Source organism: Coregonus clupeaformis, chromosome 4 (genome assembly GCF_020615455.1).
Source record: "Coregonus clupeaformis isolate EN_2021a chromosome 4, ASM2061545v1, whole genome shotgun sequence".
Taxonomy (NCBI): domain Eukaryota; kingdom Metazoa; phylum Chordata; class Actinopteri; order Salmoniformes; family Salmonidae; genus Coregonus; species Coregonus clupeaformis.
In genome coordinates this window covers 18,935,688-18,949,350 of record NC_059195.1, presented here as the reverse complement: position 1 = coordinate 18,949,350, position 13,663 = coordinate 18,935,688, and the positions used below count along the sequence as shown (strand labels likewise).

The following is a 13,663-nucleotide window of genomic DNA, read 5'->3' as shown; positions in this document are numbered from 1 at the left end:
AGAAACGACAGTCCATCATTACTTTAAGACATGAAGGTCAGTCAAATCAGAAAATGTCAAGAACTTTGAAAGTTTCTTCAAGTGCAGTCGCAAAAACCATCAATGATGAAACTGGCTCTCATGAGGACTGCCACAGAAATAGAAGACCCAGAGTTACCTCTGCTGCAGAGGATAAGTTCATTAGAGTTACCAGCCTCAGAAATTGCAGCCCAAATAAATGCTTCACAGAGTTCAAGTAACAGACACATCTCAACATCAACTGTTCAGAGGGGACTGTGTGAATCAGGCCTTCATGGTCAAATTGCTGAAGAAGAAACCACTACTAAAGGACACCAATAAGAAGAACAGACCTGCTTGGGCCAAGAAACACGAGCAATGGATATTAGACTGGGGGAAATGTGTCCTTTAGTCTGGAGTCCAAATTGGAGATTTATGGTTCAAATCACTGTGTCTTTGTGAGATGCAGTGTGGGTGAACGGATGATCTCTGCATGTGTAGTTCCCACAGTAAAGCATGGAGGAGAAGGTGTTATGGTGTGGGGGTGCTTTGCTGGTGACACTGTCTGTGATTTATTTAGAATTCAAGGCACACTTAACCAGCATGGCTACCACAGCATTCTGCAGCGATACGCCATCCCATCTGGTTTGGGCTTAGTGGGACTATCATTTGTTTTCCAACAGGACAATGACCCAACACACCTCCAGGCTGTGTAAGGGCTATTTGACCAAGAAGGAGAGTGATGGAGTGCTGCATCAGATGACCTGGCCTCCACAATCCCCCGACCTCAACTCAATTGAGATGGTTTGGGATGAGTTGGACGGCAGAGTGAAGGAAAAGTAGCCAACAAGTGCTCAGCGTATGTGGGAACTCCTTCAAGACTGTTGGAAAAGCATTCCAGGTGAAGCTGGTTGAGAGAATGCCAAGAGTGTGCAAAGCTGTCATCAAGGCAAAGGGTGGCTACTTTGAAGAATCTCAAATATAAAATATATTTTGATTTGTTTAGCACTTTTTTGGTTACTACATGATTCCATATGTGTTATTTCATAGTTTTGATGTCTTCACTATTATTCTACAAAATAAAGGAAAACCCTTGAATGAGTAGGTGTGTCCAAACTTTTGACTGGTACTGTATATACGGTGCCATCAGAAAGTATTCATACCCCTAGACTTATTTCATTTTGTTGTGTTACAGCCTGAATTCAAAATGGATGAAAAAATATATGTATATCTCACCCATCTACACACAATACCCCATAATGACTAAGTGAAAACATGTTTTTAGACATTATAGCCAATTTATTGAAAATGAAATACAGAAATATTTCATTTACATAAGTATTCACACCCCTGAGTCAATACTTTGTTGAAGCACCTTTGGCAGCAATTACAGCTGTGAGTCTTTCTGGGTAAGTCTCTAAGAGCTTTCCACGCATGGATTGTGCAACATTTGCCCATTATTTTTTGAAAAATTCTTCAAGCTCTGTCAAATTGGTTGTTGATCATTGCTAGACAACCATATTTAGGTCTTGCCATAGATTTTCTAGCAAATTCACATTCACTGTCTTCTTGGTATGCAACTCCAGTGTAGATTTGGCCTTCTGTTTTAGGTTATTGTCCTGCTGAAAGGTGAATTAATCTCCCAGTGTCTGGTGGAAAGCAGACTAAATCAGGTTTTCCTCTAGAATTTTGCGTTTGCTTAGCTCCATTCCGTTTCTTTTTTATCCTGAAAAACTCCCCAGTCCTTAACGATTACAAGCATACCCATAACAGGATGCAGCCACCCCCATGCTTGTAAATATGGAGAGTGGGACTCAGTAAGCTGTTGTATTGGATTTGCCCCAAACATAACACTGTATTCAGGACAAAGTTAATTGCTTTGCCACATTTTCTGCAATATTACTTTAGTGCTTTGTTGCAAACAGGAAGCATGTTTTTGTCAACGTCTGGGTGAAGTGGTGAAACGGAATCAGGCGCAGGACACAGAACTGAGAAAATGAATGGATTTACTAAACAAAAGTAAACCATAACAAACCCTCCACGCAGGGAAGAGCAGAACAACAGCTCACCAAACGACGTTAGACAACGGACACGCACAAACTCAGGAGGGAAAACAGAGGTAATTATAGGGACACAAATAAGCATAATGGGTAACAGGTGTGATTAATAAAGACAAGACTAGTGTAACACAGAAACATAGATTGGTGGCAGCTAGTACTCCGGTGACGACGAACGCCGAAGCCTGCCCGAGCAAGGAGGAGGGGCAGCCTCGGCTGTATTCGTGACACCGGCCTCGGGGACGGCCAGGAGGACACGGAGCAGGGCGAGTCGGATGACGACGATGGAAATCCCTTAACAAGGAGGGGTCGAGGATGTCCCTCCTGGGAACCCAGCTCCGTTCCTCCGGACCGTACCCCTCCCACTCCACGAGATACTGCAGGCCTCCCACCTGACGTCTCGAATCCAGAATGGAACGGACCGAGTACGCCGGTGCCCCCTCGATGTCCAATGGGGGCGGAGGAACCTCCCGCACCTCAGACTCCTGGAGCGGACCAGCTACCACCGGCCTGAGGAGAGACACATGGAACGAGGGGTTAATACGGTAATCAGGGGGGAGTTGTAACCTATAACAAACCTTGTTCAACCTCCTCAGGACTTTAAAGGGCCCCACAAACCGCCGACCCAGCTTCCGGCAGGGCAGGCGAAGGGGCAGGTTTCGTAGTGCCGGAAGATGTGTGTAAACATGGCCTCTGCGGTCTGTAGGGCAGTAGGGAAACCGGGCAAAGGAATTAGACGACAGGACTTAGAAAACCGATCCACAACGACCAGGATCGTGGTGTTACCTTGTGACGGAGGAAGATCTGTAACAAAGTCCATCGATAGGTGTGACCACGGCCGTTGCGGAACGGGGAGAGGTTGTAATTTCCCTCTGGGCAGGTGTCTAGGTGCCTTGCACTGGGCGCACACCGAACAGGAAGAAACATAAACCCTCACGTCCTGAGCTAAGGTAGGCCACCAGTACCTCTCACTAAGACAGCGCACTGTCCGACCAATGCCAGGATGGCCAGAAGAGGGTGACGTGTGAGCCCAATAGATCAAACGATCACAAACCTCAGACGGAATGTACATACGACCCACTGGACACTGGGGGGGAGTGGGCTCCGTGCGTAACGCCCGCTCGATGTCCGCGTCAACCTCCCATACCACCGGTGCCACCAGACAAGAAGCCGGAAATATGGGAGTGGGCTCCCTGGTCCGCTCCTCTGAGTCATACAGCCGGGACAGAGCGTCTGCCTTAGCATTCTGGGAACCTGGTCTGTACGATAGGGTGAACACAAAATGCGTGAAAAACATGGCCCACCTTGCCTGACGAGGGTTCAGTCTCCTCGCTGCCCATATGTACTCCAGATTGCGGTGGTCAGTCAAAATGACAAAAGGGTGTTTTGCCCCCTCAAGCCAATGTCTCCAGACCTTAAGAGCTTTCACAACAGCTAACAGCTCCCGGTCCCCCACATCATAGTTTTGCTCCACTGGGCTGAGCTTCTTCGAAAAGAAAGCACAGGGGCGGAGTTTGGGAGGCGTACCCGAGCGCTGAGACAGTACAGCTCCTATCCCAGCCTCAGACGCGTCCACCTCGACTGTGAATTGCAAGGAAGGATCCGGATGAGCCAGCACGGGAGCCGAGGTGAACAGCGCCTTCAGCTGACCAAAAGCCCTGTCCGCCTCAGCTGACCACTGCAGGCGCACCGGTCCGCCCTTCAGCAAAGAGGTTATGGGAGCTGCTATCTGACCAAAGCCCCGGATAAATCTCTGGTAGTAGTTGGCAAACCCCAAAAATCGCTGAACCTCCTTTACCGTGGTAGGAGTCGGCCAATTACGCACGGCTGAAATGCGGTCACACTCCATCTTGACCCCTGACTCTGACAGGCGTTATCCTACGAAAGAGACGGACTGTTTGAAGAACAGACATTTCTCAGCCTTAATGTACAGGTCATGCTCCAACAGTCTACCAAGCAAGGGACACATGCTTGTCGCGTGTAGCGGAGTAGATGAGAATATCATCTATATACACCACTACACCCTTTCCGTGCAGATCCCTGAAAATCTCATCGACAAAGGATTGAATGACTGAGGGAGCATTCATCAACCCGTACGGCATGACGAGGTACTCATAGTGACCAGAGGTGGTACTAAATGCCGTCTTCCACTTGTCCCCTTCACGGATACGAACCAGATTGTACGCGCTCCTGAGGTCCAAGTTCGTGAAGAAGCGCGCCCCGTGCAATGACTCCGTCATACTAGCTATGAGAGGTAGAGGATAGCTGTATTTTACGGTTATCTGATTTAGACCTCGATAGTCAATGCACGGGCGTAAACCTCCATCCTTCTTCTTCACAAAAAATTACTTGAGGAGGCAGGGGAAGTGGAGGGCCGAATGTATCCCTGTCCCAGAGATTCGGTGACATATGTCTCCATAGCCACCGTCTCCTCCTGTGACAGAGGATACACGTGACTCCTGGGAAGTGCAGCGCCTTCCCGGAGATCTATCGCACAATCCCCTCGTCGATGGGGTGGTAATTGAGTCGCCTTCTTTTTACAGAAGGCGAGAGCCAAATCGGCATTTTCTGAGGGAATGTGCATTGTGGAGACATGGTTTGGACTCTCCACTGTAGTTGCCCCTACGGAAACACCTACACACCTTCCCGAGCACTGAGTTGACCATCCCTTAAGAGCCCTCTGTTGCCACGAAATCCTGGGGTCATGGTTGGCTAGCCAGGGAAGCCCCAGCACCACGGGAAATGAAGGAGAATCGATAAGGAAGAGACTAATTCTCTCCTCATGACCCCCCTTCCACTCCATCCGGAGTGGAACTGTGACCTCCCTAACCATACCCGACCCTAAAGGGCGACTATCTAGGGCACGTATGTGGAAGGGCACATCTACAGGCAATATAGGAATCCCTAATTTATGCTCAACCAGCCTATCCATAAAATTCCCAGCTGCACCGGAATCTACGAGCGCCTTATGCTGGGAATGTGGGGAAAACCCAGGGAAATTTACATTGATCGTCATGTGAGCAACAGGGAGCTCTGGGTGAGGTGGGTGCCTACTCACCTGGGATGGTCCACCAGGGCCCTGCCTGCTGCCTCGATTCCATGAGGGTCCTCTCCTGCACCGGCCCGCAGTGTGTCCTCTGCGGCCACAGTTGGTGCAGGAGACCACCCCCTTGCCGGGTCTCTCCACATCAGCACCTCCAAGCTCCATAGGAGTGGAGTCGAAAGTTCTGGGGGATGGACTGGACGGACCCTGATCCGGACGTCCGCGGGTGGCTAACAGGTTATCCAGCCGGATCGATAAATCTACCAGCTGGTCCAGGTTTAGATTTGTGTCCCTGCAGGCCAGCTCCCTACGAACGTCCTCCCGTAGACTGCATCGGTAGTGGTCAATCAGGGCCCTCTCATTCGATCCCGCGCTGGCTGCCAGGGTCCTGAAATCCAAGGCGAAGTCCTGTGTGCTCCTCCTCCCCTGTCTGAGGTGAAACAGACGCTCCCCCGTCGCTCTCCCCTCCGGCGGATGATCGAATACTGCCCGGAAATGGCGGGTGAAATCCTCGTAATGTACGGACTCAGCGTCTATTCCACCCCACTCCGCGTTGGCCCATTCCAGCGCTCTGCCCGACAGACAGGAGATGAGGGCGGACACGCTCTCGTATCCCGAGGGAGCTGGGTGGATGGTTGCCAGGTAGAGCTCCACCTGGAGCAGGAAACCCTTACACCCGGCAGCTGTCCCATCATATTCCCTCGGGAGCGAGAGCCGAATTCCACTGGATCCAGGGTTTGATGGTCTTGATGGGGGAGAAATCGGAGGAGGAGGAAGTGTAGGAAACCCACTTCTCTCCCATCGATCCATGGTGTTCACCACTCGATCCATAGCCGACCCTAAAGCCTGCAACATGGTTGAGTGCTGCTGGATGCGTTCCTCCACCGAGGCACTGGGATCGGACGTGCCTGCTGACTCCATAGGTGGTGCGTGATTCTGTCAACGTCTGGGTGAAGTGGTGAAACGGAATCAGGCGCAGGACACAGAACTGAGAAAATGAATGGATTTACTAAACAAAAGTAAACCATAACAAACCCTCCACGCAGGGAAGAGCAGAACAACAGCTCACCAAACGACGTAAGACAACAGACAATCACGCACAAACTCAGGAGGGAAAACTGAGGTAATTATAGGGACACAAATAAGCATAATGGGTAACAGGTGTGATTAATAAGGAGGAGGGGCAGCTTCGGCTGTATTCGTGACAGTTTTGGAATTTGTTATTCTGTACAGGCTTCCTTCTTTTCACTCAATTAGGTTAGTATTGTGGAATAACTACAATGTTGTTGATCCATCCTCAGTTTTCTCCTATCACAGCCATTAAACTCTGTAACTGTTTTAAAGTCACCATTGACCTCAGGGTGAAATCCCTGAGCGGATTCCTTCCTCTCCGGCAACTGAGTTAGGAAGGACGCCTGTATCTTTGTAGTGACTGGGTGTATTGATACACCATCCAAAGTGTCATTAAAAACTTCACCATGCTCAAAGGGATATTCATTGTCTCCTTTTTATTTTCTTTACCCATCTACCAATAGGTGCCCTTCTTTGCAAGGCATTAGAAAACCTCCCTGGTCTTTGTGGTTGAATCTGTGTTTGAAATTCACTGCTCGACTGAGAGACCTTAAAGATAATTGTATGTGTGGGGTACAAAGATGAAGCAGTCATTCAAAAATTATGTTAAACACTATTATTGCACACAGAGTGAGTCCATGCAACTTATTATGTGACTTGTTAAGCACCTGTTTACTCCTGAACGTATTTAGGCTTGACGTAACAAAGGGTTTGGATACTTATTGACTCAAGACATTTCAGCTTTACATTATTTATTAATTTGTAAACATTTTGGAAAACATAATTCCACTTTGACATTATGAGGCATTGTGTGTAGGCCAGTGACAAAAAATATCAATTTAATCAATTTTTTATTCTGTCTGTAACACAACAAAATGTGGTAAAAGTCTAGGGGTGTGAATACTTTCTGAAGGCACTGTATTTTAACTCTTATTTTATCACCCTTTTAAATGCATAATGCAAAATGCCACATTTTCCCCTCACCCATCACCTCGTTCTAGTCTATAGCTACAGGCGGTTCAGAATTTGCCTAAAACCCTCCCAGTTGAGGAATTGATCTTTAATCAATGACTTCAATTATTATAATTATTATATTTTTATGGGGATGGCAGGTCCTCATTGGCCTTGGTCCTCTTTTATTAGGGAGAAACGAGCATGAAAAGGACTGTAATCATTTTTTCATCATCTTGGTGCAGGGCTTTATAATTACAATGGGTTGATTTACTTGGACCACAGCAGGGGCTGTAATTGCAGGCCTTTCCTGGGCCAGGACTTGAGGAAAAGCAACTGAAATAGCCCATGGTGAGTTTACGTTACTGTTTCCCTCTGAGTTTTAGCTCTGGGTCAGATGGCAGTGCAGCTACCGGAACACCCAGCCAGCAGGCTGTCCAGCCAGCAACTGTTTTGATGCCTGCTTTTATGTGGCGCCTCTTGTTTTCAAAACCATCAGCCCTAATTTCAACTTTGTCATAATGTCTTTAGCATGCAATATGGCTGAAAAGTAGCACCCACTGTCTAGCAGCGCTGCACAAATGAGCGCTCAAAAAGGGGTTTTATGATCTGACATTCAGTCAAGGACTGGTATTTAGTTTTACGAGCGAAAAAGAAACAGTGACAATGAGGATATTGTCATTGTAAACAGGTCCAGCTCTTGAAATGTGAGAATAGACAGAGAATTTAGGCCTACATCATTTACTGGCAAACAGGGTGAACTGAAGTCACCATTGGCACCCTGCATAATTTGAGCACAGTGATAAAAGGGCCCTCCCTCCCTCCCTCCCTCTCAGAGCCCCCTAGTGAAATACAACCCTCCTCTTTGATGGCTACTTCTCAAAAGTGGTATTGTAATACGGTAGTAGTGTTTGTGTTAATTGCCCTTGTAACTCTGAGCAGTTTTGGATTTGTCATGAATGGAGGGGTTCTCTCTCTATCTGTCCGCCCTTCCCCCCAACCCTGTCGTATAACACCCTGACACCGTGGTGAAGCTGTGTGGTCATTAGTTACTGCATACAACTAGCTTAGCGATGGAGGAGGTCCTGCTCAAACTGCTTGACCTCTGATTGCTTGGCCTGTGCTTGCGCTCATCTTCATAATTCAATGGTTTTAACGAAATCCTTTCCTGTCAATTCACAACTCGCATTGTCGTCATTGTAGCGTTTTTTTTTTGTCTTTATAAAGTAACAGACATTGTTTCAATAATAGTCTAGTCTAGTAGTGAAGAATATTGCCTATAGGCTAGATTGCAAATCCTGAAAATGGATGCAGAAAGAATCAGGATCTTCCGTACCAAAGCATAGTGTGGAGTTTCCCTTGTCTCTGGGTGGCGTAATTGGTTGAGATGAGTCCCTGAATGTCTTTAGAGTGTCTTCAGTCTAGGATTGGGCCCCCTTTTCATGTGCGGTTGGAGCAGCCTGCTATATCCGTGGCAGTGTTCTGGTGTGGCTGTATAAACAAGCCCAATAGCTCTACTGATAGAAGCTCTGCCTGCTTTGGCATTTGGTCAGGTTCAGAGCCTAATAAAATACAAGTCTGAAAATTAACCTAGCTGATCATTGATTCTGTACAAATGGGTGAGGTTCTTCCAGCCAGTATGGTCATTGAGTCACACAAACGTGTCATGTTAGCCAGTCAGTAAGAGCCCACTAACAGATCTGTTTTTGTGGGTTGAATCTGTTGAATATGGATTGTGATCTCTGGTCAGAAGGTCACGACCAGGTCATGGTGACCACAGGGCTCAGCTCAGCTGCGTGGTCAAACACTTCTCAAGCATCTGGAAGAATGCGGAGGTGTCATTGCACCGGGGCCAGTTACTGGCATTCTTCCTTGTTTAAGAGCCCTTTAAACACAAGACAGCTTTGTGTCCCTGGTGGCGAGACCCCAGAGAGAACACAGCGCTCTGTTGCAGATTATTCCCAGCAGCCAACACTCATTTCCCCTTAGGAACCGAGCGCTGGCTGGCTGTCTAATAGCAGCAGACCACTAGCGCCTCGCTCCTCTCCCATTGGTTCAGCCTCATGGTCCAGACTGGCGTCATGGGCTTCATCCCAAATGGCAACCTATTCCCTATATACTGCACTACTTTTGACCAGGGCCAATAGGGCTCTGGTCAAAGTAGTGTACTGTGTAGGGAATAGGGTGACATTTGGGACGCAAACCATGGATCATCTGGGAAAAGGGTCCCAAACAAGAGGCTGGCATGGTCCTTAGAACAGAGCCAAGCAGAGCCTAATGGGCAAGACTGTGGCTCCCCACATCTGTGATTATGATCCAGCCTGCCCTGTCTCTTGACGCATGAGCAGCAGTACTATTAGAGGTTGATCATTCAGACATTTTAATGTGGTTGGTTAGATGAGAGCCTGAGAGGGCAACGTTTCGATTCAACAGAAGAGATGACTTCTTGAGAATGGTCTTTCCATTCGATGTTGGCTCTTGGTGAACGGTCTGCGTTTTCCATCTAGAACTCTGGGCTACTAAATCGGAATCATTAGCAGGTCTTGAGCCACGTCATCCCCAGCAAGCGCTCCAGGGAACTGTTTGGAAGAAACAGCTTTGGCCTAAGTGCTCACTGTGTCTAACACACAGGAAGCCTGTAGGCTATACAGTTGAAGTCGGAAGTTTACATACTCTTAGGTTGGAGTCATTAAAACTCGTTTTTCAACCACTCCAAAAATGTCTTGTTAACAAACTATAGTTTTGGCAAGTCGGTTAGGACATCTACTTTGTGCATGACACAAGTAATTTTTTCCAACAATTGTTTACAGACAGATTATTTCACTTATAACTCACTGTATCACAATTCCAGTGGGTCAGAAGTTTACATACACTAAATTGACTGTGCCTTTAAACAGCTTGGAAAATTCCAGAAAAGGATGTCATGGCTTTAGAAGCTTCTGATAGGCTAATTGACATAATTCGAGTCAATTGGAGGTGTACCTGTGGATGTATTTCAAGGCCTACCTTCAAACTCAGTGCCTCTTTGCTTGACATCATGGGAAAATCTAAAGAAATCAGCCAAGACCTCAGAAAAAAAAATTGTAGACCTCCACAAGTCTGGTTCATCCTTGGGACCAATTTCCAAACGCCTGAAGGTACCACGTTCACCTGTACAAACAATAGTAAGCAAGTATAAACACCAAGGGACCATGCAGCCGTCATACCGCTCAGGAAGGAGACGCGTTCTGTCTCCTAGAGATGAACGTACTTTGGTGCGAAAAGTGCAACTCAATCCCAGAACAACAGCAAAGATGAAGATGAAGATGCTGGAGTAAACAGGTACAAAAGTATCTATATCCACAGTAAAACGAGTCCTATATCAACATAACCTGAATGGCCGCTCAGCAAGGAAGAAGCCACTGCTCCAAAACCGCCATAAAAAAGCCAGACTACGGTTTGCAACTGCACATGGGGACAAAGATCATACTTTTTGGAGAAATGTCCTCTGGTCTGATGAAACAAAAATAGAACTGTTTGGCCATAATGACCATTGTTATGTTTGGAGGAAAAAGGGGGTGCTTGCAAGCCGAAGAACACCATCCCAACCGTGAAGCACGGGGGTGGCAGCATCATGCTGTGGGGGTGCTTTGCTGCAGGAGGGACTGGTGCACTTCACAAAATAGATGGCATCATGAGGAAGGAAAATTATGTGGATATATTGAAGCAACATCTCAAGACATCAGTCAGGAAGTTAAAGCTTGGTCGCAAATGGGTCTTCCAAATGGACAATGACCCCAAGCATACTTCCAAAGTTGTGGCAAACTGGCTTAAGGACAACAAAGTCAAGGTATTGGAGTGGCCATCACAAAGCCCTGACCTCAATCCTATAGAACATTTGTGGGCAGAACTGAAAAAGCGTGTGCGAGCAAGGAGGCCTACAAACCTGACTCAGTTACACCAGCAATGTCAGGAGGAATGGGCCAAAATTCACCCAACTTATTGTGGGAAGCTTGTGGAAGGCTACCCGAAACGTTTGACCCAAGTTAAACAATTTAAAGGCAATGCTACCAAATACTAATTGAGTGTATATACACTTCTGACCCACTGGGTGTAACGATCCCGGCAGTCTGAGTCGGGTCCTGTCTGTGGACTAGTTGTTATGTTCGTGATCTCCAGTTTCCCGAGGGTTCTGGAACGCTCCGGGGAGCTCTCGTGATTTCCGCACCTGCATCCCATCAGCAATCTGCACACCTGGTCCTGATCATCACCCTTCTTAGGCTCTGGCCTAACATCCATTCCCTGCCGGATCGTTAGCCATGAACAGTAGGTTTACCAGAGTATCAGTCTTAGAGCCTAGCGTTAGTTTTGTTGTTTTTGCACCTTGTTGGTTTGTTGCTTACTTACCCCCGTTTTGTTCCATCTGCAGTCACCCGTCCGGAACCTTCCTCCAACCTCTGCCTGGTGGTCGGCGGCTGCCGACCCAGGATGGGATCAACCACTGCACCCCCAACAACTAATCAACGCCGCCCGCTCTGTTCCCTGGATTATTCAGCATCACTCTTGAACTTGTAAATAAACACTCACCTTCGTTTCAACTTACCTTGTCCTGGTCTGCTTCTGGGTTCTGGCTTAGCAACTCGTGACACTGGGAATGTGATGAAAGAAATAAAAGCTGAAATAAATAATTCTCTCTACAATTATTCTGACATTTCACATTCTTAAAATAAAGTGGTGATCCTAACTGACCTAAGACAGGGAATGTTTTATGTCAGGAATTGTGAAAAACTGAGTTTAAATGTATTTGGCTAAGGTGTATGTAATCTTCCGACTTCAACTGTACATGTTGCGAAAGACTCCAAGCTATAGATGAGGCCATATACTTGCAGAACAGGTTATTGTGTTTTCTTTTTCAAGGAGGAAGGCTTGGTTGAGCTGAGCAGTCCGTGATAAATGGGAAGTGACCCTTATTTTCTCACAAAGATTGGGAGCAACATGGGAACATCAGGGCTCCATACTGTACTCTCTGAACCTATCACTGCCTCTAATGTTTTTGGGGATTAGCCTACAGGGTAGTGGGTTTCTATAATGGCTTATCAGTTCAATGCACTCAGAGGAGACCTGAAAGGGCACTTTCCCACAGGTTAGGTTATCTGCTGTTAGCTGGATCCCACAGAGTTCAGCTCTGTGTACAGTGTAGATAATGTACTCTGTTTTGGAGTAACCTATTGCATCAATAACGGCATGTTTAAGCATGTTGCATCTCAAGCTGCTCCACCCTGAACCACTGAATTGGAGACATTAGTTCTGGATCATTTTTCATTTCTCACACATGAGCTGTACAATGAATTTACTTGAACGCTCTCAGTATTGTTCTGAGCCAAAACAGTAATTGCTCATATTTGCTCAGTGGGTTTGTCCAAAGGTTTTTGGATCACCCTCTTCAGGGGGTTGGTCAATGAGTCACACAGGTTATCTCGGCTCTGTGGTCAATGACACCACTCTTATTTATGTAGCAAACTGGTTGTCGTGCCACATCCTGAGCCTCGTGTCGTGAGAGAAACAGCGTGGGCCCATGACCTCAGGTTAAACCATATAGCATGTGGCTCCATTCACTCATGATGTGTGTATCTGATTGTACCACTGATCATGATCACTCTCTGGATCTGGACTTATCTTGGTATCCTAAAGACATCTGAAACTGTCAGTTGGATTTCATAGTGTGGCTAGGAGCAGCTCTCCACAAACCGCAGCTGACTGTGCAGAACACAGCATTAGCAGAAAGTTTCCCTGGGAGAATGGGTTCGTTCTACTGTCTGAATGCCTTCCAGTCCATTAGACATTCAGGAGTCCACATGTCTGGCAATATCTGATCTCAAATCAGTTTTTGGCCCCATGGAGATTTTGAAAGGTTTGATGTATTTGATGTGTAAAAGCTTCGCTTCTATAATCAAGTTTGGTGAATGATGTCCTAAACAGTGTCCTCCATCCTCTCTCCTCAGCGGGTGAGCGCCACAGTGCCCAGCGAAGGTGCCCGCAAGGCGGAGGTGCACCCCAAACCCATGAGCCTGGCAGCCTCCACCACCCCTATGCCCCAGAGGATGTGTTCAGACTGAGCCTGGCCAAGGGTGTGTCCATGTCCCTGCCCTCATCACCCTTGCTGCCTCGTCAGTCCTACATGATGCCCTTGCGCTCCAGCAAGAGATCCCCGGGTAAGCACTACCACTGCCTCCAACCACACCTCACCTCACTTCTCACTTCTAGGCTTACAGCACTACTATTACTGCGATAGATACACCCCTACACTTACATTTACCAGTCCAGGCGTGAAGTGCTATGAGCATGAACTGTTTCCCTGTAGTTTCTCTGCTGTGTTAATCCCAGACTGGGACTGGTTCAGTCTCAGTGGACGTCCTCTGAAAGTGAAGTTTCCTGTCTTGCTTTAGCTGTTCTTGTGTCACTGCTGACATCTGACACAGCGCCTGAGGATCGACAATCCTTTTAGCTTTCAACCAGAAAGCTTCCAGCTTTTCCCACTGAACATGTCATACTGCCTTGAGGTTGT

General features: G+C 47.2%; 1 protein-coding gene across 5 annotated transcripts in view; it reads left to right on the top strand.

Moving 5' to 3' along the window:
- Positions 1-13,663, top strand: part of tanc1b (tetratricopeptide repeat, ankyrin repeat and coiled-coil containing 1b) — a 194,654-nt gene that overhangs the window by 60,674 nt on the left and 120,317 nt on the right. For all 5 annotated transcript variants that reach the window (XR_006657757.1, XM_045210453.1, XM_045210455.1 and 2 more), the window contains exon 3: positions 13,101-13,310. Coding sequence is in view for 4 of the 5 variants with exons in the window: in XM_045210453.1 (XP_045066388.1) it covers positions 13,101-13,310 (210 nt within the window). In the remaining variant the exon portion in view is untranslated. The remainder of the gene's footprint in view (positions 1-13,100; positions 13,311-13,663) is intronic.